Source organism: Pantherophis guttatus, chromosome 7, assembly GCF_059756535.1.
Source record: "Pantherophis guttatus breed Tessera chromosome 7, ASM5975653v1, whole genome shotgun sequence".
NCBI lineage: Eukaryota > Metazoa > Chordata > Lepidosauria > Squamata > Colubridae > Pantherophis > Pantherophis guttatus.
Window position 1 is genome coordinate 55,534,179 of NC_142069.1, and position 27,753 is coordinate 55,561,931.

Consider the following 27,753-nt stretch of genomic DNA (forward strand, 5'->3'; position numbering starts at 1 on the left):
TATATATATATGCCCAGTTTTTTTTATGAGCGCCCTCCTCCACGGAGAAGCAATACGAGCAAGGAGAATTCTATACCGTAATATGCGGTATAGGGTTTGGTGGCTTTAAAAGCCAAGATGTGTTAAGCCGATTTTGTTTTGCGCAAGATACGAACGTAAAGCCCCTACACACATTTTACGAAAACCTGTAATTGCAACCTGAGCTCCGCCCCGGGAAGCCTCCCACACTTACCCATAATGCCCCTCTCTCCCTCCTTCTCATCCTCCTCCACCACAGAGATTTTCAGCCTCGGTCCTCCCGCTCGGCCCAGCTACCATAGAGATTACTGAGCACAAGCCCGAGAGTAGACGCTCTGGCTCCTTGAGTCGGAAAAGCTCTACGGTGTTTGGGCTTTGCAGGAAGAGTCCTGAAGGAAATTGGGAACGGCGACTGTAATCGGTATGGAAAGGAGAAGCGGGGCGATAGGAAGAGGGGAAGCGGGAGGAATGAGGTGCTGGGGGATCGTTGTTATGTCGAGGAAAAGCTTTAACCTCCCTTCTTTTTCCATCGAGCTTTTCAAAGCCAGAAAGCTCCAGAAAGTGAGAGGATCCCTTCCCTGTACTTGATTTAAAGCTCGGCATTTCCGCTTCTAAAGGGAGAATGAACCTCCTGGAATAAGCAATAGAAAGTGAAAAGCTTCTTATTCTCCCTTTAAGAACACTTTATCATCTCTGATGTTAGCAGCGGAGAAGCAAAGGTGGAAAGAATCCCCCCCATTGCCCCCCCCCCAAGTTCCCAGACCAGTTCAGGAGTCCCGAGAGGAAACTAACTCCTCTTTTTCTCCTAGAGGATCCTTTTTTGAATGCGATTGTATGATGTATATCTGCCCCTATGTACATTCTGGGGGTGCACAATGTATGCAGCCAGAGTATGTATTTCCTAAATGACTCTAACTCTTCCAAAGGATTTTTTTTGTGGTTGTAAAAACCACAAAACTTTTGTCCCATGACCTGTTGACAACTACTTGCCATCTTGTTGCTAGTTTGTGTCTTAAACATCTTGCTTTGCCAGATGCAGTTTTTCTTTCCTGAAAATATTTGCGTGACCCACAGCATGACATGCTGCAAATGGTATAGGGATCTAGTACCCTTTGAATTTGATACAGCTTTTTAACAGGCTTTATTATGCTAAGCACCTGTTTCCCTAGACATTTCTCAAAAGTACCCTTTTAGAGAGATTGACTGCTGTGTTGAAGGTGGATTATTAAAAAAGAATGATTTGTGCAAGAATAGGATGGAAAATCACAGTATTGCAAGAAGAATTAATTGACTGATGAATGATTGGGAAGTTTTAGGGTGTTGTCAATATTTCTGAAATGACTGGGGCTAACAGTTGAGTAATTTATGTTTATTTACTTTGAATTATTCTCATGTTCTTGCAGGCATGTGCCATGCATTTTGGATTTCTCATAATGTTTGTGTGCTAAATTTCTAATTTATTGATGTGTAGCATATCTTGCCTCTGTATAAGAAGCTAAATCAGGACCTTTAGCACTTTCCTAGATAACTGATCCTGTGTTTCTGGTGATCTTTTTTTCTTTATCACTATATTTTTCAGAAGAGCTTTATATCATGACACAATTATTAATTTGATGAGCTTCCTTATCAGCCTTTTTTTAGTACTGATAGCACTTAGATTTATATACCATTTCACAGTGCTTTATAGTTCTCTTTAAATGGTTTACAGAGTCAGCATGTTGTCCCCAACAATCTGGGTCTTCATTTTACCAACGGAGGAAGAATGGAAGGCTGAGTCAAACCTGAGCGGGTGAGACTCGAACTGTCAAACTGCTGGCAGACAGCAGTCAGCACAATTAGCCTGCAATACTGCATTCTAACCATTGCTCCATCTCTTTAAGCTGGTATTCTCCATGTATTGGAACTACAACTTGGCATTTGTTCAGAATGATTTGGAATTTTGACAGTTGTGTCCCCAACATATGCTGTATGGTTAGAGAAGGCTTTTCTAGGCGAGGAACAAGTATATTTCTCTTTAAAATCTTTGTTTACATATGGAACCTGATGTACATATTAAAGTGATGCTCTTTCCTTCTTCTGTTCCAGGTAATATTATGAACCGTAATGTTTGTTTCTAAAATAAGATTTTTTGAGGGAAAGAATTTATGGACAATTTCTATTTTTATAAGTAATGTCAATTCAGTTTCTTTTAGATAAATATGTGTACCTAGCATTTAGTACAAAAAGTCTTTGGAGTGGACAGAGAACTGGAAAACTACACTATTTTTACAAACCTGAACTTTTTTGGAGGACAAGCTATACTCCTTTTAGAGTGTTACACACAAGCAGCCAATACTATAAATGGACAAGAAGCAAAACAGAGTGGCAGAAGTACCTCTACTTCCATTACTGTTTGGGTTACAGAATTTCTAAATTTAGCACTTCTAAGGAATTGTCCAAAAACAATCGCATGTCACGATTGAAGAACACTTTAGAATCTGTCTCCAAGGCTGTGTCTGGCACTCACAGTGAACTAGTTTCACGGCTAGCTCGTCTAAAACCTCAATCTGCTATACTGAAAAAATCGGTTGAAGCTGATGGGAAGGAGAATGGTTTTTTAATCAGCTCAGAAAAATACAGAGAAGTCCCAAGTGTCTATCAGGAGGATTATGATGATAATTTACATGAAAAAAAGACTGTGTCTGCAGATGGAATCTTAGCGTCAGTCAATACCAGTCAAGGTTCTTTGAAAGATCCCTCAGATATCAAAAATAGTCTTTTTCATGTTAGCAAATTTGCTACAAACTTTGGGGAAACATACAACTTTGTAGCCCATCATATCAACTGGTACTTTAGCACTGTTGGAATGGATCAAGAGAAGAAAGTGAGTGTTCTCCCCCCTAACCCACCCAAACAAGGTGAAGAAACATTCAATTCCTCAGAAGATGACATTTTAAGTGATGAAAACAGGATGAGCGCAGTATCTGCTTTAGTACCTGCCTCACGGTCACCAAATGCTGAAAAAGTCCCTTCTTCAATTCCCAGTAAAAAGGGTATTTCAAGTTTTCTTTCTTATCCTAGTAATAGTGTACAGGCCTTCGTGGATAGTTACATTGGAGGCCTGGTACCAAAATTACGATCTGATACAAAATCTGCTGTGCAGGAAAAGACTAAAGAACAGGAACAAGAGGACATGTTGAAAGATGATAAGGAGGCTAAACGTGCAGAAGAGAAGGAAAAGAGGCTAAATCTTCAAAGAGAAAAGGTACATGTCTTTCCTGTAGATAAGAATTTATAACTCATTAATTGGCAACAATACAAGAACAAGTTTTATCAACAGCAGTAAATTGAAATCCCCCTCCTCATTGTTATTTCAGGGGAAACTCTCAGTGTATAACTGGAGTAGGCAGCCAACGCTGTCCTCTGCTGTTTTAGACTTCAAGTTCAATCAACTTCAGCCAGCATGGTAGATAGCAAGGTAACATTTAGAGGACATGGGGCTACTTATTCTTGGTATATTTAGAGCCATACACCCTCACTCACAGTTACATGACAATATTCATGGTAAAATATATTTTGGCATGAATGTTTACAGTGGTATCTTAAATGAGGACAAACAATTTATTTGAAGTAATTTTGTATTAAATAGAATAGATGGGCACCATCTTAGTCTACAGAAGGTGCTACCCATGTATATGCAAAAAGTTCATTGTTGCACATCACTATCTTGGGAACAGAAGATAATCCATTGTAAATGGATTTATAATAACCAAATACTGTTTATTTCAAGGCAATCTTTAGTAATCATAAATAATTCATTGTTTTGGACTGGGGTAATTCTGTGTTACAGAACTGTTGTAGACTTACTAGAATTATTATGCAATATGAATACAGATTCATGTCCATGAGCGTCCATGTGCACATGCAATACAGAAATACATGTATTGAACACTTTAAGTCTTTATTGAACAATGTGCTACTGAAGACCTAATTTGTTTTTTTTTTAAAAAAAGCTAAACTTATGTTTCCTTTATGATGCCTATATTTTGGTCAATTCTCCCAAAGTCACAGCAAAACTGTAAACTTATTAGTGGCCAGAAATATGATTATTAGATAATCTTTCCTAAACTGATTTTTGTGGACCTGAGAAGAAGAAAAAAAATCTTTGATAAAAATAGTGTCTGACAAAACTAATGATTGTGTTACCAATCAGTTGCCAGTTACCAGGAAAAAAAAAATCAAAAGAGTGCAAAATCCATGGTCTTTTCCCTGTTGTGAACTACAGTTCATATCAATTAGTGTGATTAGTAATGGGAATGCCAAAAGTTATATGAAGTGGTATCTGAACAATTGGTATCTGAACTGTTGTAAATGATTGGCTGCTTAAAGATATATTTATCTCATTTTATATAGCTGCTAATCTTGTGAAAATGACTCTGGTAGGTAACAACAATTAAAACTAGCAAGAACATAAAATAAATATGTAACTAGCAGCTGAGATAAACCAACAGACAATAAACACATTCACTTCACAGGCAAACATCTTTTCTTGAAAGATAAAGTTACAAAAATAATTTGGTTTAAATATGTTTTTGATGTATTTCAGTAACATAACCTTAATATATTTATTTTTAAGCAGTGAAACCAGTCTAAGGTGAAAGCAGTAAGGCTTTATTCACATATTTAATAAGAAGCAAACCATATTAAGCTCAATAGAACCTACATTTCTGAATACATAATCCATTTATTATTATGAAAAGTTTACAAATTAGAATTTCTATCAAGGTGCATAAAATTACTGTTTCACTGATAAAATATTTAAATATATGCTATATATTTGGAGAAGAGAATAAATTATGTGGCCATAGCTTTTTCAAATGGATCAATGCACTTCATTGTTTTGTAAACATTTCCTTGATATTTATAGGGTTTTTTTGTATTGTTTTCAGATTATTGCAAAGGTTAGTGTAGATAATAGAACTCGGGCTTTAACTCAAGCATTGCGAAGATCGTCTACTAGAAGAGTCTGTATCAACAGAGTTGAAGAACTGACATACCATCTGTTGGAATTTCCAGATAGTAGAGGCATCGCCATAAAGGTAATATTTGACTTTAAGGGGGCATGATTGCCCAGCGGTTAAAGATGCTGGGCTTGTCAGCTGGAAAGTTGACAGCCCAGATTCAAGACCCGAGCACCGCACAGTGTTACTTGCCCAGCTCCAACTAGCAGTTCAAAAGCAGGCAAATGCAAGTAGATAAATAGGTACCTCTTTGGTGGGAGTGTGACAGCATTCCATGTGCCTTGGCATTCAGTAATGCTGGCCACAACGCTGATTCCCTCAGCTAAGAAACGGAGATGAATCCCCCTAGAGTCAGACCCAACTGGACAGGGGAAACCTTTATCTTTACTTTATCTGACTTTAAATAGGGAATAGCTCCTAATTGTGACAAAGAGGGAAAAGAGTGAATAGGACATTTTATCCTGTAACTTTTAGATATAATGCTAAATTTGCATACTACTTTATACCTGAATAGGAATCAAGTATTTTAATATTTCGTATAATGGTGGGCAACCTATGAACCTTCAGTTGATTTATTTGGCCTGCTAGCAATCAGTCTCTTCATTACTTGGCAATCTAAAAGGTGAGAAAGGGAAAAGAATCAGAAATAATACTGTGGATCTAATGTTTCATTTTAATAGCCATAGTTTGCCAACCTGCAATTGTCCCCACTCCAGATAAATTGACTTTAAGAAATAAAGTCCTTGACAGATTTCTGACCTCATATCAAAATTGTACCAGTCACTATTTCTAGTTTTTATAATTTTTTAAAGATATAAGACTGTAATATAAAGTGTTCTGAAGATAACTGAATTCATTTCTTTGTGATAGTAGAAACTGGTTAACTATATGTGTAGTTATAGCCACTGTATTCTTTGTAATTCAGTTCTCTTCTTGTACTGATCTGTGATTTAAAACGTTAGCCATAATTACACTTTTGACAGCTGAAAGATTCCAGCAACCTGTTAATAGTATATTTGTTCAGAAATAATCTTGGCTATTTCACCAGTGTTTATTTTCTCACAAATTGCTCAAGAGTTGAATCAAGTGTTAAATGTCCAAGATTATCCTTACTTTCATTTTAATTTTAGGGAAGGTGTGTGGTATAACAGGATTATCAGCAAAAATCTTTATTTTTATTAAAGGAAAATGTCATTCCATGCTTGCTGAAACTTAGGCAGACAAAAGATGAAGCACTACAGGCTGCTGTGAGAGAGGCCTTGGCTGTGATTGGTTATACAGATCCAGTTAAAGGGTGGGGCATTCGAATTCTTTCCATTGATGGTGGAGGAACAAGGTATTTATTTAATTTAAATGCTGTCATATAAACATTTTTCTCTTAGCTCACCAGCAAAACAAATTCCCATAAAAAAATTATGCCTTGAAAGGGATTATGACTAGAGAGAAATGGAGGTTTTGGTGATTTATTTTTACATTTTTATATTGTTATCTTGTCCGTTATCAGGCATGATAAAATACAATATATTTTATCATGCCTGATAGATGTGGGGTAACATTTGGTCGATTTGAGTAAAAAAAAAAAGATTTAACTTTGTTTGCATGTTCAGTCTGGAGGTTACATGGAAATATAGGGCAGAAGGAAATTTAGATGTCATTCATCTGATACTAAATGATACATTGCTGGTATTCTCTTAGTATCTGAGAATAGCATTCAGACTACTCTCAATTTGATTTGCACAAATCTCGGTGATACATTAAATTGAAAAGTTAATAATAATGTGTCTTCAAAGATTTGAATATATATTTCCCAGTACTAATGTAATAAGAAAACAACACTGGTAGTTATCTGAATTAAACTAAACTGAGTTTTTAAATTTATATTTATTCCATTTATTTTCTGTTCTTGAGTTCAAATTGGCTAAAATGATTAAATGAAAGTATAAAAATATTAATTATAATTGATATTAAATTAAACCAAATGTATTTATTAAATGTATATGCTGTCCATCTTCCTTTCCAAAGTGTCACTTGGAGCTTACAATACCATAAAATCATAAATATAGAAACATTAAAATAACAGGACTTGGATAAAAACTATTAAGTTTGATAAATAAAATAGTTTTAAAAACTAATAAATTGGCACTAATGAGAACTCTTTCACAATTATGATAGCCAGCAAATTGTTTTCATAAAACTACAAATGTAACTTCCCCAAATCATTGAGTTGGGTAGTACACATATTCATATTATTAATTTTATTAATAATTCTGATGAAATTTTGGAATATTAACTAGAGGAAATATTTCTCTCTCTCTCTCTCTCTCTCTCTCTCTCTCTCTCTCTCCCTCCCTCTCTCCCTCCCCCCCCTCTCTCTATATATATAGAGAGGGGGGGGAGAGAAAACCGTGTATTGTCCAGATACTTCATTTTAGAGGAAAAAAAAAGTGTGTCTACTAGTAGTAAAACTAATAATATACATAGTGCTTATAACAATTATTATATATATTAACTTATTTGTAGTCATATTAATTATACTAGCATGCTTATAGTCATAATAGTACAAATAATATATACAGATAACAATAATCTTTCTTCCAACTTCTACCTCTTCTATCCAACCACTGATAAAACCAGTCCCATGTTGAATAATTCTCTATCTCCTTTATCTTTTATTTTTAATGTCAATCTATCCATCTCTGTGCAGTCCAATATTTTTCGAATTGTTTTTGTCTGGTGGGGTGTTCTCATTTTTACAATATTGTGCAAATACAATTCTTGCTGCTGTCAATACATGAAGATTAAGTATATAGTCCAGTGTTGAAATCTGGCCGGATATATCCGGCTCGTGTGAACCAGTAGCGCCAGCAGTGCGAGGCTCCGCCCACCCACCTGGACGTCATTACGTCCTGTTTTTGATCCTCTGCGTGTGCTCTCATTCCCGAACCAGTAGCGAAGGTAAGTGCATTTCACCGCTGATATAGTCCCTTTATCATAAATTTCTGGTATTATACCTAACAAAAATATTTCTGGCTTTAAATCTATGTGCTGCTTAATCATCTTTTCCAACCATGTGTGTATTTTCGTCCAGTATTTTCTTGCCTTTATGCATGTTCACCACATATGATAATAGGTACCTAGTGTCTGGTTACATTTCCAACATTTGGCGGACATGTTTATAAACATCTTTGCTAGTCTTGCTGGTGGCAGATGCCACCTATAAAACATTTTGTATAGGTTTTCCTTGTATGCAGTGGCCATTGTCAGTTTGTAATTTCTATCCCAAAGTTTTTGCCATTTATTTAATTCTGTAGCATAACTGAATTTTTTTTGCCCATACTATCATTGTTTCTTTGACTTGCTCATCTTTCATTTTAAAGCTTAATAGGTAACTACACTGCTCAAAAAAATAAAGGGAACACAAAAATAACACATCCTAGATCTGAATGAATGAAATATTCTTAGTAAATACTTTGTTCATTACATAGTTGAATGTGCTGACGACAAAATCACACAAAAATTATCAATGGAAATCAAATTTATCAACCCATGGAGGTCTGGATGTGGAGTTACACTCAAAATTAAAGTGGAAAAAAACACTACAGGCTGATCCAACTTTGATGTAATGTCCTTAAAACAAGTCAAAATGAGGCTCAGTAGTGTGTGTGGCCTCCACGTGCCTTTATGACCTCCCTACAACGCCTGGGAATGCTCCTGATGAGGTGGCGGATGGTCTCCTGAGGGATCTCCTCCCACACCTGGACTAAAGCATCCCTCACCTCCTAGACAGTCTGTGGTGCAACGTGGCGTTGGTGGATGGAGTGAGACATGATGTCCCAGATGTGCTCAATTGGATTCAGGCCTGGGGAACAGGCGGGCCAGTCCATAGCATCAATGCCTTCGTCTTGCAGGAACTGCTGGCACACTCCAGCCACATGAAGTCTAGCATTGTCGTGCATTAGGAGGAACCCAGGGCCAACCGCATCAGCATATGGTCTCACAAGGGGTCTGAGGATCTCATCTCAGTACCTAATGGCAGTTAGGCTACCTCTGGCGAGCACATGGAGGGCTGTGCAGCCACCCCCCCAAAGAAATGCCACCCCACACCATTACTGACCCACTGCCAAACTGGTCATGCTGGAGGATGTTGCAGGCAACAGAACGTTCTCCACGGCATCTCCAGACCCAGTCATGTCTGTCACATGTGCTCAGTGTGAACCTGCTTTCCTCTGTGAAGAGCACAGGGTGAAGTTGCCAATCTTGGTGTTCTCTGGCAAATGCCAAACGTCCTGCACGGTGTTGGGCTGTAAGCACAACCCCCACCTGTGGATGTTGGGCCCTCATACCACCCTCATGGAGTCTGTTTTTGACCGTTTGAGCAGTCACATGCACATTTGTGGCCCTCTGGAGGTGATTTTGCAGGGCTCTGGCAGTGCTCCTCCTGTCCTTCCTTGCACAAAGGTGGAGGTAGCGGTCCTGATGCTGGGTTGTTGCCCTCCTACGGCTCCTCCACGTCTCCTGATGTACTGGCCTGTCTCCTGGTAGCGACTCCATGCTCTGGACACTACGTTGACAGACACAGCAAATCTTCTTGCCACAGCTCGCATTGATATGCCATCCTGGATGAGCTGCACTACCTGAGCCATTTGTGTGGGTTGTAGACTCCGTCTCATGCTACCACTAGAGTGACAGCACTGCCAGCATTCAAAAGTGACCAAACCATCAGCCAGAAAGCATAGGAACTGAGAAGTGGTCTGTGGTCACCACCTGCAGAACCACTCCTTTATTGGGGATGTCTTGCTAACTGCCTATGCTTTCCACCTGTTGTCTATTCCATTTGCACAACAACATGTGAACTTGATTGTTAATCAGTGTTGATACCTAAGTGGACAGTTTGATTTCACAGAAGTGTGATTGACTTGGAGTTACATTGTATTGTAAAGTGTTCCCTTTATTTTTTTGAGCAGTGTATATAGTTTGCTTATCAATTTTTCCTCTGTCCCTAATAGTATCTGATCAAGTATTGTTGGTTCTTTATAGAAACCCCATATTTTCACATCTTTCTCATATCTCAGCTGTATTTGCAAATGTGGCCACCCTTGGTTCTGTAATTTGTGGCTGGTTTTAAGTTCCCCTTCCTCATTTAAGATATCTTTGTAGGGTAAAATTTTTTCCAAGTTGACAATTTTGGAAATTGTCATTGTAGAAAGCCGAACTGGTATTTTCCTATAGTTTTTTTATTTCACTTTTTCCAATACTAAAAATAAAGCATTCCTTACATAGTGCCTTTGAAAGTATTTATCCTTCCATACCACAAAAAAGCATGCCACCTTAATTAAAGATCATGACCCTCCAGTAGCAATAATCTTCTATGCTTCAAGTTTATCCATTCTTTCACCCATGTAAGTACAAATTCCTGGTAATACAACTCGCAATCTGGTAACCCAAAACCCCCATTACATTTAGACTCCTGTAACATTTTCAGTCTTCCATGCTGATGTCATGGTAGGACAGTTGTGACTAGCGGGGCTCTGCGAAGCCCAGCCAATTTTTGCCTGCCTGGAGGTCCTTCGGGGCCAAAGTCACCCTGTAGGGGTGACGAAGATAGGAAGGCTCTCCATAGATCGCAAGTGGACAGCAGTCCCTTTGCTGCATCCGGAGAAACCTTCCTGACAGGTGGAGGAGAAGACGGTCATAATGACAGGAAGGGACAGGAAGTGAGAGGAGAAATAGAATATAAAGGCCAAGAAAAGTCAACAACAGAAGAAAAGTGTACACAACAAGAAGAAAGCGAACTTGAGAAAAAAGAATGAGCAGAACGAGAAGGAGCAAAAGCAAAGGACCAGAGAGAAATAAGAGCAACTAGGAGAATAAGACCTATATACTGTATAAGTGAAACAATGCAAGAAGAAATAAAGGTGCTGTCAAATAATATAAATGGGTTGAATTCCCCCATGAAAAAAAAATATTCACAAAAGTACAAAGACTAAAATTAGATATAATATCATTACAAGAAGTACATATCAAAAAGCATCATAGTAAAATATTGGAGTATCCTAAATTGGGGAAATTATATTCTTTGTTATCCCAACAAAAGAAAAGAGGGGTGGTGTTATATATTAAACAATAAATGCTAAACAAAATTTTAAAGATGAAGGGAGAATTTTGATGGTTGAAGTGACATTAAATAAAAAACAGATACTTTTAATAACAATATATGCGTTGAATAATGGACAGGAGGAATTCTATAAAAAACTTCACAAGAGGATACTTGAAATAGAGTATGACAATACTTGTTTCATAGGAGACTTTAGTTGCAATAGTTGATACAAAACTTGATTATAAAAGTAGTAAAAAAAGTGAAAAAAACCAAGAAAGACCTTACCTAGAACTTTTTTAAAAATGGCATAAGAACTATGTTTACAGGATAGTTGGAGAGAAATAAACCCAGGGGAAAATTAATATATATTTTACTCTAAAAGACATCAGTCTTGGTCTAGAATAGATATGATTTGGATGTCAGAATTAAGCACAAGTGTGCAAGAGATAGAAAAGAAACAAATTTATAGGCCGACCATAACCTAATAAAAATTAGTTGGAAGGGACAAAAGAGAAGAGTAAGATGGACTTTGAACCAATCTATACTAAAAGAAAAAGAATTTATACAGATGATGGAAAAGGAAATGGGATTTTTTTAAAAGAATGGAATACAGCAAAAGTATATATCAGGGGATTGGCTATAACCTATATAGCGAGGAAAAACAAGAGAAAAACAATACCAAAAGACACTAGAAGAAAAATGCAAAAGACTTGAACTAGAGTTACAAAAAGAACCACCAAGGGTCAATTAAAAAAAATCAAATGGAAATAATTAAACACAAGCTAAATATAATGGAAAAGGAAGAATTGACACAACAAATGAAAAGAGCAAAACAAAACTTTTTTGAAAATGCCAATAAACCAGGAAGGTGCTTAACTAGTAGGTCCAGATGCAGAAATCTATAAAAACCTACAAGATACATTGAGTTTGTCAATGTTAGAGGTGTATAATGAAGTTTTATTAGAAGCTAAGATACTACAAACATGGACAATATTATTTTAATCCTGAAGGAAGACTCAGATTTAACACAAATAAAGTACTAAAGGCCAATATCCTTATTAAATGCAGACTACAAAATATTTGCTTCTATAATAGCTAAAAGACTTAAGAGATTCTTGAATGAGTTCATACACTCTGATCAAAATGGGTTTCTACCTAAAAGACAAATTAAAAACAATGTGAGAATTATCTTAGATAGGTTGGAGTATTATGAAGTACAGTGTGAAAAACAATTGGCAATGATTTTTCTAGATGCTCAGAAAGCCTTTGATAACATAAATTGACAATTTATAGTGCAACAATGAAAGTGTATGGGCTTTAGCGAAAAATTTATAAATATGATCAAGGCAATTTACACAACCCAGAGAGCAAAAGTTATTGTGAATGGGGACATGACAGAGAATTTCTATATAAAAAAGGACACAAGATAAGGATGTCCATTGTCCCCATTGTTATTTATATTAACATTGGAAATGTTAATTAGAAATATTAGAAAGGATCCAGAAATAAAAGGAATGGAAATAAAAAAAGAAAAGTATAAATTACAAGCATTTGTAGATGACCTGGTTTTTATATTGGAAGAATCATTAGAGACCGGCCCCAGACTAATATGAAAAATAGAGGAGAATGGAGGAATTGCAGGACTGAAAATAAATGAAGAAAAAAGTAAAATATTAGTTAAGAACCTTACAGATAAACAGAAAAATGAATTGACAAAGAAGATAGATCTCCAGATAGTAAAGAAAGTGAAATATTTAGGAATTTACTTAACAGCAAGATGTGCAACAATTAAAGATGACAATTATATAAAGGTAATGCAGCAAATTAAACTGGATTTGGAGAAATGGAAGAACCTACAACTCTCAATGATAGGGAGAATAGCTACTATAAAAATGACATAATTGCCAAAACTACTTTTCTTATTCCAAACAATACGGATAAAATTAAGAGAAAAAATATTTTGAGGAACTGAATAAAATAATTTTGAAATATATTTGGCAAGGAAAAAAAGCAAGAAGAAATGGAAAAAGTCTTACGCTCTTGATCAACATTAGTTTTTTTCCCTCTCAGTGACTTATATTTTCAAATTCCAAATTGAAAATGTATGCACATACTGTATTCTATGCAGCACTTGAAGTCCACATTTGTTAATTTAAAGAGCTGTTCCAAATTTTCTGTCAGAACAATAAGTCAAGCTTATATTTCATAAAAGTTACTTGGGTCCTCAATTCAGTACCCAATATTTTAAGCAACAAATGGATTTGCTTTTGGAGCACTCCAGCTAGGAATCTTGAGAGTTGTAGTGCTTACAGATAATGGTTATTTAGTGACTGACTCATTTAGTGATTGTACACAGTTAGGATTGTAATGGTAAAAGTAACATTACAACCAATCCTTGTATTTACATATTTGCAGATCTATAAAGCATAAGAAAACTGAAGTATAAGATAGTCCTCAACTTAAGACCATATTTGGGACTGGAATTTCTGTTGTAAATTTTTGTGATTATAAGTCATGTTGCCACATGACCAGACCTGATCTAACAACCATTTCTGTAACTGTCTTAAAACAAGTCACTTTGGTCCTTAAACAAATCATGTGATTGTTAAGTGCATCATGGTCATTAAGCGAAACCAATTTCCCTAAGGGTTTTTTGCCAGAAACTGGCAAAGAATTCAAAATTGCAATCACATGACTGCAGGATGTGAGCCAGATACCAAGAGCACAAATTGCAATCATGTGACTACAGCAGATGGTACAGCATTTTGCACAGTCAGAATGGTTTTACTGGCCATAAAGCACCCTTTCTGAATTGTCATAACTTCAGATAGTAGTTAAATCAATGGTTGTAAGTCAAGGTGTATCTGTAGGGTCATAAGAACAGTTGTGATTTCATTTAGCAACTTTTTTTTTTTTGATTTGATTTATATGCCGTCCTTCTCCGGAGACTCAGGGCGACTTACAATGCGTTAAGCAATAGCCTTCATACTTTTGTATATTTTATACAAAGTCAGCTTATTGCCCCCACAATCTGGGTCCTCATTTTACCTACCTTAGAAAGGATGGAAGGCTGAGTCAACCTTGAGCCTGGTGAGATTTGAACTTGCAGTAATTGCAGGCAGATGATGTTAATAACAGTGCTTTAGTCTGCTGCGCCACCAGGTCTCTTTAATTTAATTACCATACGGCTGGTCTCAATTGTGGTTACTAAATGAGGACTATTTGTATTAATATATAAAATATGTAATGTAGATGTGAGTCCCTAATTAAAATATATTACATTATGTATGTCATGGCCCTGTCGGAACCAGGGTCCGAGGTGGAGGAGTGGAAGCCTGGGCCAATGGAGGGAGATTGCGCAGTCCCTATGGCCCATGAGGAATGACCTGAGGTTGAGGCAGTCCTGGGTCCATCAGTCCTTGGAAGAGTAGGCAGGGAAGAAGCGAGGTTGCAGGCTGACTGAGGAAGGGGGAAGGAGATGGAAAGGGCAGGCAGTGGAACTCCATAGACAAGCAAATGCCTCCCCTGCTTGATCCCTGAGCACGGAGAATGGAGAGGAGGCAGAGTCAGCGCAGGCCGACTTCTCAGGAGGAGTTCACCTGGAGAGTAGAATTTAAGGAGACACCATGAGGAGGGGCTTTTGCCAGGAACAAGTGGTTTTTTTTGGATTACACTCCTCTGGCTTTGAGTCAGACCTTTTGCCTTGCTTCAAGGAGGATGTTTGCCTTGCTATGAGGACTCTTTTTGCCTTGCTTTGAGGACGGCTTTTGCCTTGCTTTGAAGACTGCTTTTACCTTGCTTCGAGGATTGCTTTTCCTTGCTTTGAGGACTGTTCTTGTCTTGCCCAAGCCTTGAAGAATTTGCCTTTGGAACTTTTGTGTTGGATCCCACCTTGTTTTATGCCCTGCTATTTGTCTTGCCCTAGCCCTGAAGACTTTGCCTTTGAAACTGCCCTTTTCTTAAGTCTGGACTTTTGACTTATGTACCCTGAGGACTGCCTTTATCTTATGCCTGGACTTTTGCCTTGTGGACTTGCCGGGTAATCTATGGGCTGTTGTTTGAGGGACTGAGGTTGGAACCTTACTGATCGGTGGAGGGCCATATTTAACCATTCCCAAGAGAAATAGAGAACTTTCGGGTGGCTTGCCTAACCATGATCACCTGGTCATAAGGATGTATTTAGAATATAATAATTCTTGTTCTTCAGAATGAATTAAACTTTCATTGATGAATCTTATTATTGTATGGATAAAGAGCCAGTTCAAAAACTGAGAATGCATACAGTTCTTCAAACTAATATTTAACATCTATCAGAGAGAACTACATTACAGGTAGTCCTCGCTCTCAGCTACCAAATTCAGTAACTGTGTTGTGGCTTGCCAGCGACCAGCAGAGCTGGCAGCAGTTTTGGACAGTCAGAAGATTGGGGAGGAATGTGGGCCAGTCCTGGAGTCTGGGGAAGGCTCGGATGATGGCTCTGAGTTGGAGACAGAGAGGGGGCCAAGGCCATCGGGTAGTTCTTTGCTGTCTCCGGAGTCTGACATCAGCGAGGCAGAAGAACAGTGTGAGCCTGTTCCCAGTGTGCACATGCGCAGAGCTGCCAGGAGACAGGAACAATTAAGGAAACAGGTCGACTTGGGAGTAAGGCTTGGAGGTGATTGGCCCCTCCCATAAGACATAAAAGAGAAGTGAACGGGACATGAGTTTTTGCAGGAAACAATTAGTTCATCTGGCCGATTCAAGATTTGAAAATTCTGTTTGTGACTGTACCAAGCTCTGCTGTTTCTGGCTCCAGATGCCACTAGATGTGTTGCTGCTCCTGCCAGCTATCTTAGTCAGTTGGAATCAGCAAACCACTGAAAAGCATTTTCACTTGCACTTCCATCATTTTGTATGGCAAATATAAAAGAATACCATTCACAGAAAGACTCTGTCCCTGTGGCCCAGGAGAGGTGGAGACTGTGGGTCCCATGCTCCTTAGATGTTCCTTTTATACGGAGATTAGGAAAAAACATATTCTGCCAATAACTGCAAGCTATCCTGGCTGCGCTGACACTACCTATCTTCAGTGGCTGCTTAAGGATGAACAGGCCAAAACTACAGCACAGGTGGCCAGATTCTGCGCAGCAGCACTGGGGATTCATCGCAAATACGTGTCTTCTTCACCATAGCAATGTATATAACAACTGTGGCTAACCCTTGCAGTGCTTAGCCATTCCCCTTCTAGCTTTGAACCCATAATGGGCCACACAGTTTAGGGATTGCAATAATTGTATAGTCAGACCATGTAAAATGGACACTGGATTTTATTATAGATTTGGCTGTCATTTATTATTTTAAACTAGAAGTCTTAAGTGTATATATACTGAGTGCTTTTATTTGTTTCTGGTCTAAGACTAATAATAAAATTGAAATTGAAATTGACTCTGTGCCAAGTTTGGCCTTGTCTTGCGCCTGGAAATTAGCTCTTTGGCAGCGTTCCACGTTAGATAGGTGGGTGTTGATAACCTTCCTCTGAAAGACTGTTCATCAAGTCTTGCGGATTGTAAATGAAAGTAATTTACAGCCGTATGAATTAAAGAGGTTTGCCGGGACTAAGTTTGTGCTGTTTAATTTCTAAGGAAGCCTAGGTCAGAACAGACTGTTTGAATTTACAATGGTACTAAAAAGTAAGTTTACAATCAGTCCTCAAACTAGTGGCTGTCACATTTCCCCCTCAGTCATGTGACCACAATTCAGGTGCTTTGCAACCAGCATGCATTTATGATGGTTGCAGTATCTTCCAGTCACATGGACACCATTTGTGACCTTCACAGCTGACTTCCAACAAGCAGTGGGGAAGCTGGCAGGAAGTTGTAAGTTGTGGCCACATGATGTTATGCTTAACGGTCTCTGGTGATTTACTAAATCAAGTCCCCAACCCCTGGGCTGCAGCCTACTACCAGGCCTTAAGCCTTTCCTAACCAGGCCGCAAGCATTGAGCAAGCACATGCACACTGTGGGCAAGCACAGTGGGCAAGCACATGGTCCATTTATGCAAGCAGTGGGTGCATGTGCCTGCCGCTTGCACCAGTAGAGCTGTGTGCAGGTGCTTGCTCGATGCGCAAGCAGAACCATCCTCTCTTTTTCCTCGCTGTTGGCCGCAAAGCCAAAAAGGTTGGGGGACTCTGTGCTAAATAACTGCAGCAGAAGTGACATAGGTCCTGCACTGTCCCCATGATGTTTCACTTAACAGCTTCATCACTTAGAGGTAGGGTTGCTAGTCCCAATTGCAATCAGTAAGCGACTACCTGTATTAACATCTTTATTGCAACAATCCAGACAACCTAAGATTCAAAATTTTTTAAAAATATAAACATTTCAAAAGTTTGGAAATAGTTCATTGACATTTTTGAGTTTTAAGTTCTTTACTAAAATGTAGCCTTACAATTAAAATATTAGTAATGATCTAGGTTTCCTGATCAGGAGTACTTTGAAGGACTGACACTGTTTTCCCTCTGTTGGCTGAATAGTCTTAATAATTAAGCATAACAATTATGCAATAATAATAAGGGCTATATGTAATTATAATACTAATTTTGCAAAAGGAAGCTTTACTTAGAACAGCTTACATATTGCAACAATACCTTTAATACTATCAAACAAAATATCCCAAAGGTGCTTTTTTTTTTCCTCAAGAGGCAACTAGACTTTCTGGTTTTTCTTTGAAGACATTTCACTTCTCATCCAAGGTTACTCAGGGCAGTTGAATCCCGTGCTTTTTTATTTTTTTAAATTGAGAGTAATATCTGACATTTTGCAAAATGCTTCTAGAAGAAAACATGCTCCTAAATTTATGCTTCCAGACATACGTTCAGATGGTCCTTGACTTACCACACAATTGAACCCAAAATTTACGTTGCTAAGCAAGACATTTGTCAAGGGAGTTTTGCCTTTCACTTAAGCTGTTAAGTGAATCACTGTAATTGTTATCCCAAAGGTGCTTTTTCAAAAGGCAAATGGTTTTTCTTTGAAGACATTTCACTTCTCATCCAAGAAGCTACTACAGCTCTGACTGGATGGTGGGGAATGAAAGGATTTATACTCTTTGCAGACAGCTGGTCATTTTCATTCTTTCAGAGACTCCTTGAGGCCACCTGGAGTTTTTTCTGTGTCCTCAGGGTCACCTGAGTGATGCAAATGTGCGTGGAGCCTTCTAAGAACTGTTGAAAAGATTGTGATGTAGACTGGAGATAGATAATGTTGTATCCCGCCTCTCTGCTGAGAGAGCTATTCAATTTTGACAAACATGGCCGCTTTGACCCCTCTTTCAAACCAGTGGTCTTCTCTGTCCAAAATGTGGACTTTACTGTCTTCAAAAGAGTGATCTTTGTCTTTTAAATGCAGATGGACAGTTAGATTTGGTGGAGTTCAAGTGGCATGTTAGATTTGGTGGAGTACAAGTGGCTTGCTGGGCTTAAGAGCTGACCCCGGAGGAGCCAAGAGAGACGCTCACTGAGACAGAAGACCCCTGAAGCCCCCTCCTTGGCCCCGAGGGAGACTCATGGCACCCAGTGGGAGCCTGTTTCCAGTGCAGGAAAGAGAGCCATCAGGTTGCGACTTGCCCAGCGCCACAACCGACGGCAGCCCAGAGAGTCCCAAGTCAACCAAAGACCAAGGAAGTGCCAAAGAAGGCAAAAGAGAAAATGCAGGTGGCACATCAAGTTGCGGAGGTCTCTCCCCAATCCAGCGAAGGTGAGGGAATTCTGACCCCCATCAAACCCAGACTGGTCTTCTACAAAAACAACAGTAAGGGGAGGGATGACCCGATGATAAGCGGAGCCATTGCCTCTTTCACTGCCTAAGTGGAGATTATGATACCCCATCAGGAGCCTGGGGGTTTTCACCACCCTGATAGACTCGGGTTGTACCCGCTGCTTGGTCAGTTTGCAGATGGTAGAGAAGTTAGGACTAAGAGTAATGAAGCTAAGACAACCTATGAAGTTCAAGAAGCTGATGGCTCAATCATGGCATGTGTACCCACCACATGCCTGACTGAACCAGTGAGCATGAGAGCAGTGAGCCATGAAGAGACTGTCCAATTCGTAGTGGCCCCAAAAATGGCAGAAGCAGTAATACTGGGTCAGGGGAGCCACACATCCCGAGAGAGTACAATGACCTGGCGGAAGTGTTCAGTGAGAAGGAGTCTGACATACTCCCTCCCCATTGTCCCACAGACTGCAATTGAGATATTACCGGGGGCAAAACTGCCTAAGCCATTGTATGCGATGACCCCCAGGGAGATGGAGGATCTGAGGAGTTTCATGGACCTGATTAGAGGATTTATTCAGCCAGCGAAATCACAGGTGGCAGCCCATTACTTTTCAAGGAGAAGAAGGATGGGTCCATGAGGCTGTGTGTGAACTTCCGTGGAATTAATAGGGTGTGCATCGAGAACATGTACCCCCTCCTCCTCATGAAGGACATACTGGGATACCTGTCCGAAGGGAAGGTATTCACGAAGCTGGACTTGAGGGAAGCATATTACCAAGTAAGGATTAAAGAGGAAGATGAGTGGAAGACAGCTTTCAATTGCCCCCTGGGATGCTACCAGTTCCAAGTGATGCCATTTGGGCTGCAGCGCCCCCCCAGCCATATTCATGCAATTAATAAACGTACTGCACAAGCATTTATATAAAGGGGTCCTGATGTACCTGGATGACATCTTCATTTGCTCTGAGATGGAAGAGCATGTGAGTGTGTGAAGTGCTGAGGAAACCCCTAGGTCCCTGATGGCGAACCTATGGCACGCGTGCCACAGATGGCATGCGTAGCCATATCAGAGGGCATGCCAGCTCAGCTCTGGCGCGTATGCACGCGCCGGCCAGCTGATTTTCGGGCCTTCTGGGCCCCCCAGAAGTAGGGAAACAGGCTGTTTCTTGCCTCCGGAGGGCCTGGGGGTGGTGGGGAAGGCCCGTTTTTCTTTCTTACTCACTCACCTTTCCCACTCCCTCAGAGGCCCTCCGGAGGCCTGAAAGGGCCCATTTCCCAACTCCCGGTGGGACAGGAACCTTGGTGGCGCAGCAGACTAATGCACTGTTAAGTAACACCAGCTGCCTGCAATTACTGCAAGTTCAAATCTCACCAGGCTCAAGGTTGACTCAGCCTTCCATCCTTTCGAGGTAGGTAAAATGAGGACCCGGTTTGTGGGGGCAATAAGCTGACTTTGTATAAAAAAGAACACCGCTTGGGGGGACCGAAAGCTCTACTAAGCAGGTATATACAAAAGTATGAAGACTATTGCTTAATGCATTGTAAGCTGCCCTCAGTCTCCGGAAAAGGGTGGCATATATAAATCAATAAATAAATAAATAAACTTGCCCTGATCAGCCAGAGGCCGAGTTGGAGTGAACCTGAGCGACCTTATTCTTCAGATATTTATTTGTTAATTTTTATCCTGCCTTTATTATTTTTTAAATAAAATCTGATATAATAATAATATACTGGTAATTATGTTATTGTGTTACATTATATTATATTACATTAATTCTAATGAAACGTTTAACCTCCCGATATTAATAAAGATAGAATTGTCTACCTCATAGACAATTGAAAGATAACGTGAGAACTATAATGAATATATTAGAATATTATGAGTGTAATTCTGATAAACAGGTGGCCTGGTCTCCGTGGATGCACAAAAAGCCTTTGACAGAGTGAGCTGGAACTTTCTCTTTGCACAGTTGAGCGAAATGGAATTCGGGGAAAGATTTACCAGGGCCATCTGGACAGTATACGCAAAACAGACAGCGAAAATACTTATTAATGGGGAGGAGTCTGAAAAAATTGATATAAGTAAAGGTACTAGACAGGGATGTCCATTATCTCCACTTTTATTTATTTTAACCCTAGAGTTATTATTGAATGAGGTCAGAAGAAATCAAGGAATTAGAGGGCTAAAAACCAGAGGGGAAGAGTTTAAGCTCCAAGCCTTTGCGGACAATTTGATATTTGTCTTGGAAGAACCTTTCGAATTGGGACCAATCTTGCTCCAGGAGTTGGAGGCTTACGGTAAAGTAGCGGGATTTAAATTAAATAAAGATAAAACCAAGATCCTAATTAAGAATATGACGAAGAATCAAAAAGTGCAGTTAGAGGAAGAACTAGGGATCCAGATAGTTAAAAAACTAAAATACTTAGGAATTTGGCTTTCATCTAAGTGCTCGACCATTAACGAAGACAACTACCAAAACCTACTTGGTCAAACTAAAGAAATGTTGGAAGGATGGAAAAGTTTACAGTTATCATTATTAGGTAGAATTGCAGTAGTTAAGACGTATATCCTGCCTAAATGGATTTTTCTCTTTCAGACAGCCCCAGTTTTATTAGATACAAAATTTTTTCATTCTTTAGATCAGTGTATACGTAGATTTGTATGGCAGAACAAAAAACCAAGGATTAAATTGAAAATGCTTCAAGAATCCCCTTCCAGGGGAGGATTTGACCTACCTAAATGGGAACTTTATCATCAGGCAGCTGTCTTAACTTGGATCAGAGACTGGATTGCTTTGAGGAGAAGGAGAATTCTTAGCTTGGAAGGCCACAATTTGCAACAGGGGTGGCACTATTATCTGAGTCAGGAAAGGCCCAAAAAACATAAATACTTTATGGACCACTTTATTCAAAAGGTTTTGATGACCATAAGGGATCGAATAAGAAATAAAAATTACCTGATGACTCCGATTTGGCTTTCCCCTTTAGAGGCGATGATACACCCGACTCTTTATAACAGAAATAAACCATTAATTTACCAAGCTCTGTTGGATCCTTCAGGCAAAGTAAAATCTCGAAATACGCTGGTGGAATTAGGCTATGAGCTAGATTGGTGGTCATACAATCAGATCCAATCCAGGACACTCAGGATAAAAACAAAGGAGGAATCTATAATTCCCTACAGGAACTTGATAAGATTTTGTTGGGGAAGGATGAGAAGGTATTATCCAAACTGTATCAATTCCTCTTAATGGATTGGATTGGAGAGGAGGTCATCAAGGACTCAATGATTGCCTGGGGAAGAAATTTGGGATACTCGATTGAACTTGAAAAATGGGAAGAAATTTGGGGGAAAACCTTAAAATTAACAATGTCAGTTTCCTATAAGGAAAATATATACAAAATGCTGTATAGATGGCACCTGCCCCCGGCTAGATTATCGAAGATGTTCCCGGGGACCTCTCCGGTTTGTTGGAAATGCAACGACGCTATGGGAACTTACTTTCATAGTTGGTGGACCTGTCCCCGAGCAAAAGAATATTGGGCTAGAATTCAAAAATGGATTTTAGAAATCATAGGATGTAGAATAGATTTGAAGCCGGAAACGTTTTTACTAGGCATGAAACCAGAGAACTTAAACAAATCTAATTGGTATCTCGCTCTCCACATCATCATTGCAGCCAGGATCTCGTTCGCGCAAGAATGGAAATCCAAAAATATCCCATCGGAGGCTACGTTAATTGCAAAGATCATGGACTGTGCAGAAGCAGACAAGCTTACTGGACTTTTGCGAGATAGACAAGAATCGGGGTTATATAGGAGCTGGGACAGATGGTATGTTTGGCTGCGAAAAAAGAAATCTTAAGAAGAATGAAAATATTAACCTTAATGTGAATGTGGGTAAATATTTATAGGAGCATTGCATGACAATTGAGAATTCTTTCTTCTGGATAAACTTTTCTTTCTTTTGATGAGTTGGCTTAATGGAAGTTTGTACTTTCTCTAGGCGAAAATTGATAGTTTAAAACTCTATATGTATTATATTACTCTCTGCAATTCTATCCATATTATATTTTTTTCTATATTTTTTAAATAATTTTTAGTAAAAAAAATTTTTTTAAAGAAAAATATGGAGAAATATCCGTCCTTAAAATCAACAAGACAAAAACAAAAATGATAGTCAAAAATATGACAGAACAACAAGAAAAAGAATTAGAAGGGAAATTGGGATTACAAAGCGCTAAAAAAATTAAATATTTAGGAATATGGTTGACAGCAAGGTGCTCCTCAATAAAAGAAGATAATTATACAAAACTTATACAGCAAATAAAATTGGGTTTAGAAAGATGGGGTGCACTACAAATATCTATGTTGGGCCGAATTGCAGCCATCAAAATGAATATTCTGCCAAAACTGTGATATCTTTTCCAGACCATGCCCATAAAATTAGATAGGGAATTCTTTATAGAACTGAATCAAATTACACTGAAATTTATATCCCTGCCATGTGGCAGCAGCCCTGCCCGAGCTACTCAGTGTCATCGCCACGGTGGCGGTTGAGACCCCTAGGCTTATGGTCATGGGGGATTTCAACTTGCCGTCCGTTGGTGAGGCATCTGAGGTGGCTCGGGAGTTCATGGCTTCCATGACAGCCATGGACCTGACCCAGTTAATTCATGGCCCTACCCACACAGGGGGAAACACGCTGGATCTGGTTTTTGTCTCTGGACAGTGGTTGAGTGATCTCGAGATAGGGGATATAGTCACCGAGCCCTTGTCATGGTCTGATCACTCTCTCCTTCGTCTCGACCTTCGAACCACTACACCCCGCCGCAGGGAGGCGGAGCCGGTAAGATGGTTCTGCCCCAGGCGCCTGATGGAACCGGATAGGTTCCAGATGGAGCTTGGGCCATTCCCTGAGGCTCTGGCACACGCCTCGACTGGAGACCTAGTGGCCGCCTGGGATAGGGCGGCCGCTGGAGCTCTGGATCGGGTCGTGCCTTTGCGGCCTCTGACCCGGCGCCGATCTCATTTAGCTCCTTGGTTCACTGAGGAGCTGAGGGAGTTGAAGCGCCGGAAAAGACGCCTAGGGAGTAGTTGGAGGGCCAGTCTTTCTGAATCTGACCGGACACTGGTAAGAGCTCATATTAGGAATTACCTAGTGGCGATAAAAGCAGCGAAATGTAGCTATTTTGCTGCTCTTATTGCGTCATCAGATAATCGCCCGGCCGCCCTGTTTAGGGTGACCCGCTCCCTGCTCCACCAGGAAGCGCGGGAGGACCCCTTGGAGGGTAGAGCCGAGGATTTTGTCCAATATCTGTATGACAAAATCGCTCAGATTCGGGAAGATCTGGACTCCGACTGGATAGTCTCAGGGGGAGGGACTGGGGCAGGTCTTGAGAATGTTATCTGGGATGAGTTTGATCCTGTGACCCCTGAGGACGTGGACAGGATTCTGGGTAGACTGAACGCGACCACTTGTTTATTGGACCCGTGTCCCTCCTGGTTAGTGCTGGCTTCTCGGGAGGTGACACGAGGCTGGTTCCAGGGGATTATAAATGCTTCGCTGGGTGAGGGTGTCTTTCCTGCCGCCTTGAAAGAGGCGGTGGTGAGGCCTCTCCTCAAGAAGCCTTCCCTGGACCCGGCAATGTTGGTAAATTATCATCCAGTCTCCAACCTTCGTTTTGTGGCAAAGGTTGTTGAGAGTGTGGTTGCGCAACAGCTTCCCCAGCACCTGGATGAAACGACGTATCTGGATCCGTTCCAGTCGGGCTTCAGGCCCGGGTACAGCACGGAAACGGCATTGGTCGCGTTGGTTGATGATCTCTGGAGGGCTCAGGACAGGGGGTGCTCCTCTGTCCTGGTCCTGTTAGATCTCTCAGCGGCTTTTGATACCATCGACCATGGTATCATGCTGCACCGGTTGGAAGAGTTAGGGGTGGGAGGCACTGTGTTGCGGTGGTTCTCCTCCTTTCTCTCTGACCGGTCGCAGTCCGTGTTGACAGGGGGACAGAGGTCGACCCCGAGGCCCCTCATATGTGGGGTGCCGCAAGGGTCGGTCCTCTCACCTCTCCTGTTCAACATTTATGTGAAGCCGCTGGGCGAGATCATCCGTGGTTTCGGGGTGGAGTACCATCAGTACGCTGATGACACCCAGCTGTACATCTCCACCCCGGATCACCCCAACGATGCCCTTGAAGTGATGTCCCGGTGCCTGGAGGCCGTACAGATCTGGATGGGGAGGAACAGACTCAGGCTCAACCCATCCAAGACCGAGTGGCTGTGGTTTCCGACGTCCCGATATAGCCAGTTGACGCCATCACTGACTATTGGGGGCGAATCATTGGCCCCCACGGAGAGGGCTCGCAACTTGGGCGTCCTCCTGGATTCACGGCTGTCTTTAGAAGAGCACTTGACGGCCGTGACCGGGAGGATTTTTTATCAGGTCCGCCTGATTCGCCAGTTGCGTCCCTTTCTGGATCGGGACTCGTTACGCACGGTCACTCATGCCCTCGTCACCTCCCGCCTGGACTATTGTAATGCTCTCTACATGGGGCTCCCCTTGAGGAGCACCCGGAGGCTCCAACTGGCGCAGAGTGCGGCCGCGCGGGTGGTAATGGGAGCGACATGGCGCTCCCATGTAACACTTCTCCTGCGCGAGCTGCACTGGCTCCCGGTGGTCTTCCGGTGCGCTTCAAGGTTTTGGTTACCACCTTTAAAGCGCTCCATGGCTTAGGGCCTGGTTATTTACGGGACCGCCTACTACCACCAATAGCCTCCCACCGGCCAGTACGCTCTCATAGAGAGGGACTCCTCCGGGTGCCGTCAGCCAAACAGTGTCGACTGGCGGCCCCTAGGGGGAGAGCCTTCTCTGTGGGGGCACCTACCATCTGGAATGAGCTCCCCCCGGAGATACGGAGGATCCCGGATCTGCGCTCCTTCTGCCGTGCTGTGAAGACCTTTTTATTCCATCAAGCGGGCTTGGCCTGATCTCTTCCCTTTTTAAATATGTAAATTTTAATCTGTTTTTAAATTATTGGGGTATTTTAATTTGTCTGGGCCAAAAAGTTTAATTTGATTTTATCGGGTTTTTAAATTTTGTGTATTTATGTATTTTATTGTTGGCTGTTCACCGCCCTGAGTCCTTCGGAAGTAGGGCGGTATACAAATCAAATAAATAAAATAAAATAAAATAAATATGGGCTGGCAGAAAACCACGAATAAAACTAACAGACCTCCAAGATAGCAGAAGCAGAGGTGGTCTAGGGTTCCCAGATTGGCAACTCTATTATTAAGCAGCAATTTTAACCTGGATTAAGGAGTGGACAAATTTAAGAAATAAAGGATTACTTTTATTGGAAGGGCATGATTTTCAAAAAGGGCGGCATGCCTTTCTATGGGATAAAAAAAATAAATCCCATTCATATTTTTTCATCACAAAATACGAGAGGCTTTAATGCCAATTTGGCAAGAAATTAAAAAAAATTATATGAAAATACCTGGGTGGGTGTTGACAATGGAGGCAATGATACACCCAAACGCTATGGATATGAACAAAATGGTCAAATATTTAGAAATTTTAGACCCCCAAGGAAATTTATAAAGCAGGCAAGATCTGGAGAAACAAGGAATTATTGATTGGTGGCCATATTTACAAATAAAATTGTGGTATTCAAAAGACAAAGAGGATTATAGTATTGAACTGGTTCCACAATATTTAGATAAACTACTGATTGGCCCAGATGAAAAATTAATAACCAAATTGTATAATATTTTTTGGAATTTGATAAAGCAGAGGAAATAGTGAAGGGAACGATGATAGCATGGGCAAAAAATGTAGGGCACAATATTGAATTAGAGAAATGGGAAATAATTTGGAAAAAAAAATAAATTAATAAGATCGGTAAAATATAAGGAAAACCAATATAAAATGTTTTACTGTTGGCATTTGGCTCCCTCAAGATTGGCAAAAATATATCCAAATTTGGCTCCAAATTGCTGGAAATGTGGACAGAAACAGGTACCTTCTACCACTCATGGTGCCTGTGTCCAGAATCAAAAAAATATTGGAAAAAAATATAAAAAATGGTTGCAAGAAATAACAGGTGTTCAATTAGAATTTGTACCAGAACTATACCTACTGGGAATAATGGGAAAAACTTACGATAAGAAGACGAGAGATATGATTTTACATATAACGACAGCGGCGAGATTGACTTTTGCGCAATGTTGGAAAAATGTGAAGATCCCCTCCAAAGATCAAATAATTAAAAAAAAATATGATTGCACTGAAATGGACAAACTAACATTGGAACTGAAAGAAATGACAGACTCGGAGTACTATGTATCATGGGAGAAATGGTACAAATGGATTAAAAAGAGAAACAGGCTCAGACATAACAAAATTTGATGAAGTAAAATATATAGACTATAAGTATTTTATAGGGATAAGTTTTGCAAATAGACACAGTTCTGCATAAAAAAATGTGTTTTTTTCTTTTTCTTTTTTCCCCCTCTTCCCTTTTCTTTCTTTTTCTTTTCTTTCTCTCTCTCTCTCTCTTTCTTTTTTTTCTGTATCTCTTGTATTCTTTTTTTTTTTGCTTGTATTTTTATATGTACGTTTTTGGTTTTGTGTTTATTGGAAAATTAATTTAAAAAAAATTTTTTTTATAAAAAGAAACATTTAACCTGAATATGTCAGACCTGGAAGCCATCTTTTACATCTTAGTGGTACATTATATTCGGAATTATTGAGGTTCCTAAGTCATCAAAGCATTTACAGCGTGGATCTGAATCAATACAAAGAAATTGCCAAGCAGCTACCGCTGTACACTCTCAATCTGATGGTTATCCCAAAGTTTCTGAGCATACATATGTATGTACATG

The 27,753-nt window shown here is 40.0% G+C and overlaps 1 protein-coding gene across 4 annotated transcripts in view; it reads left to right on the forward strand.

Annotated features, from left to right (window-relative positions):
- Positions 1-243: 243 nt before the first annotated feature.
- The window catches only part of PNPLA8 (patatin like domain 8, phospholipase A2), a 130,463-nt gene continuing 102,953 nt past the window's right edge, over positions 244-27,753 (forward strand). For 3 of the 4 annotated variants that reach the window (XM_060687065.2, XM_060687067.2, XM_060687068.2), the window contains exons 1-4: positions 244-439; positions 2,104-3,262; positions 4,947-5,096; positions 6,203-6,354. In XM_060687065.2, the coding sequence (XP_060543048.1) occupies positions 2,189-3,262; positions 4,947-5,096; positions 6,203-6,354 (1,376 nt within the window). In that variant the 5' untranslated portion in view covers positions 244-439; positions 2,104-2,188. Of the gene's footprint in view, positions 1,372-2,103; positions 3,263-4,946; positions 5,097-6,202; positions 6,355-27,753 lie in introns of all 4 variants that reach the window. The other variant, XM_060687066.2, reaches the window with a different exon arrangement.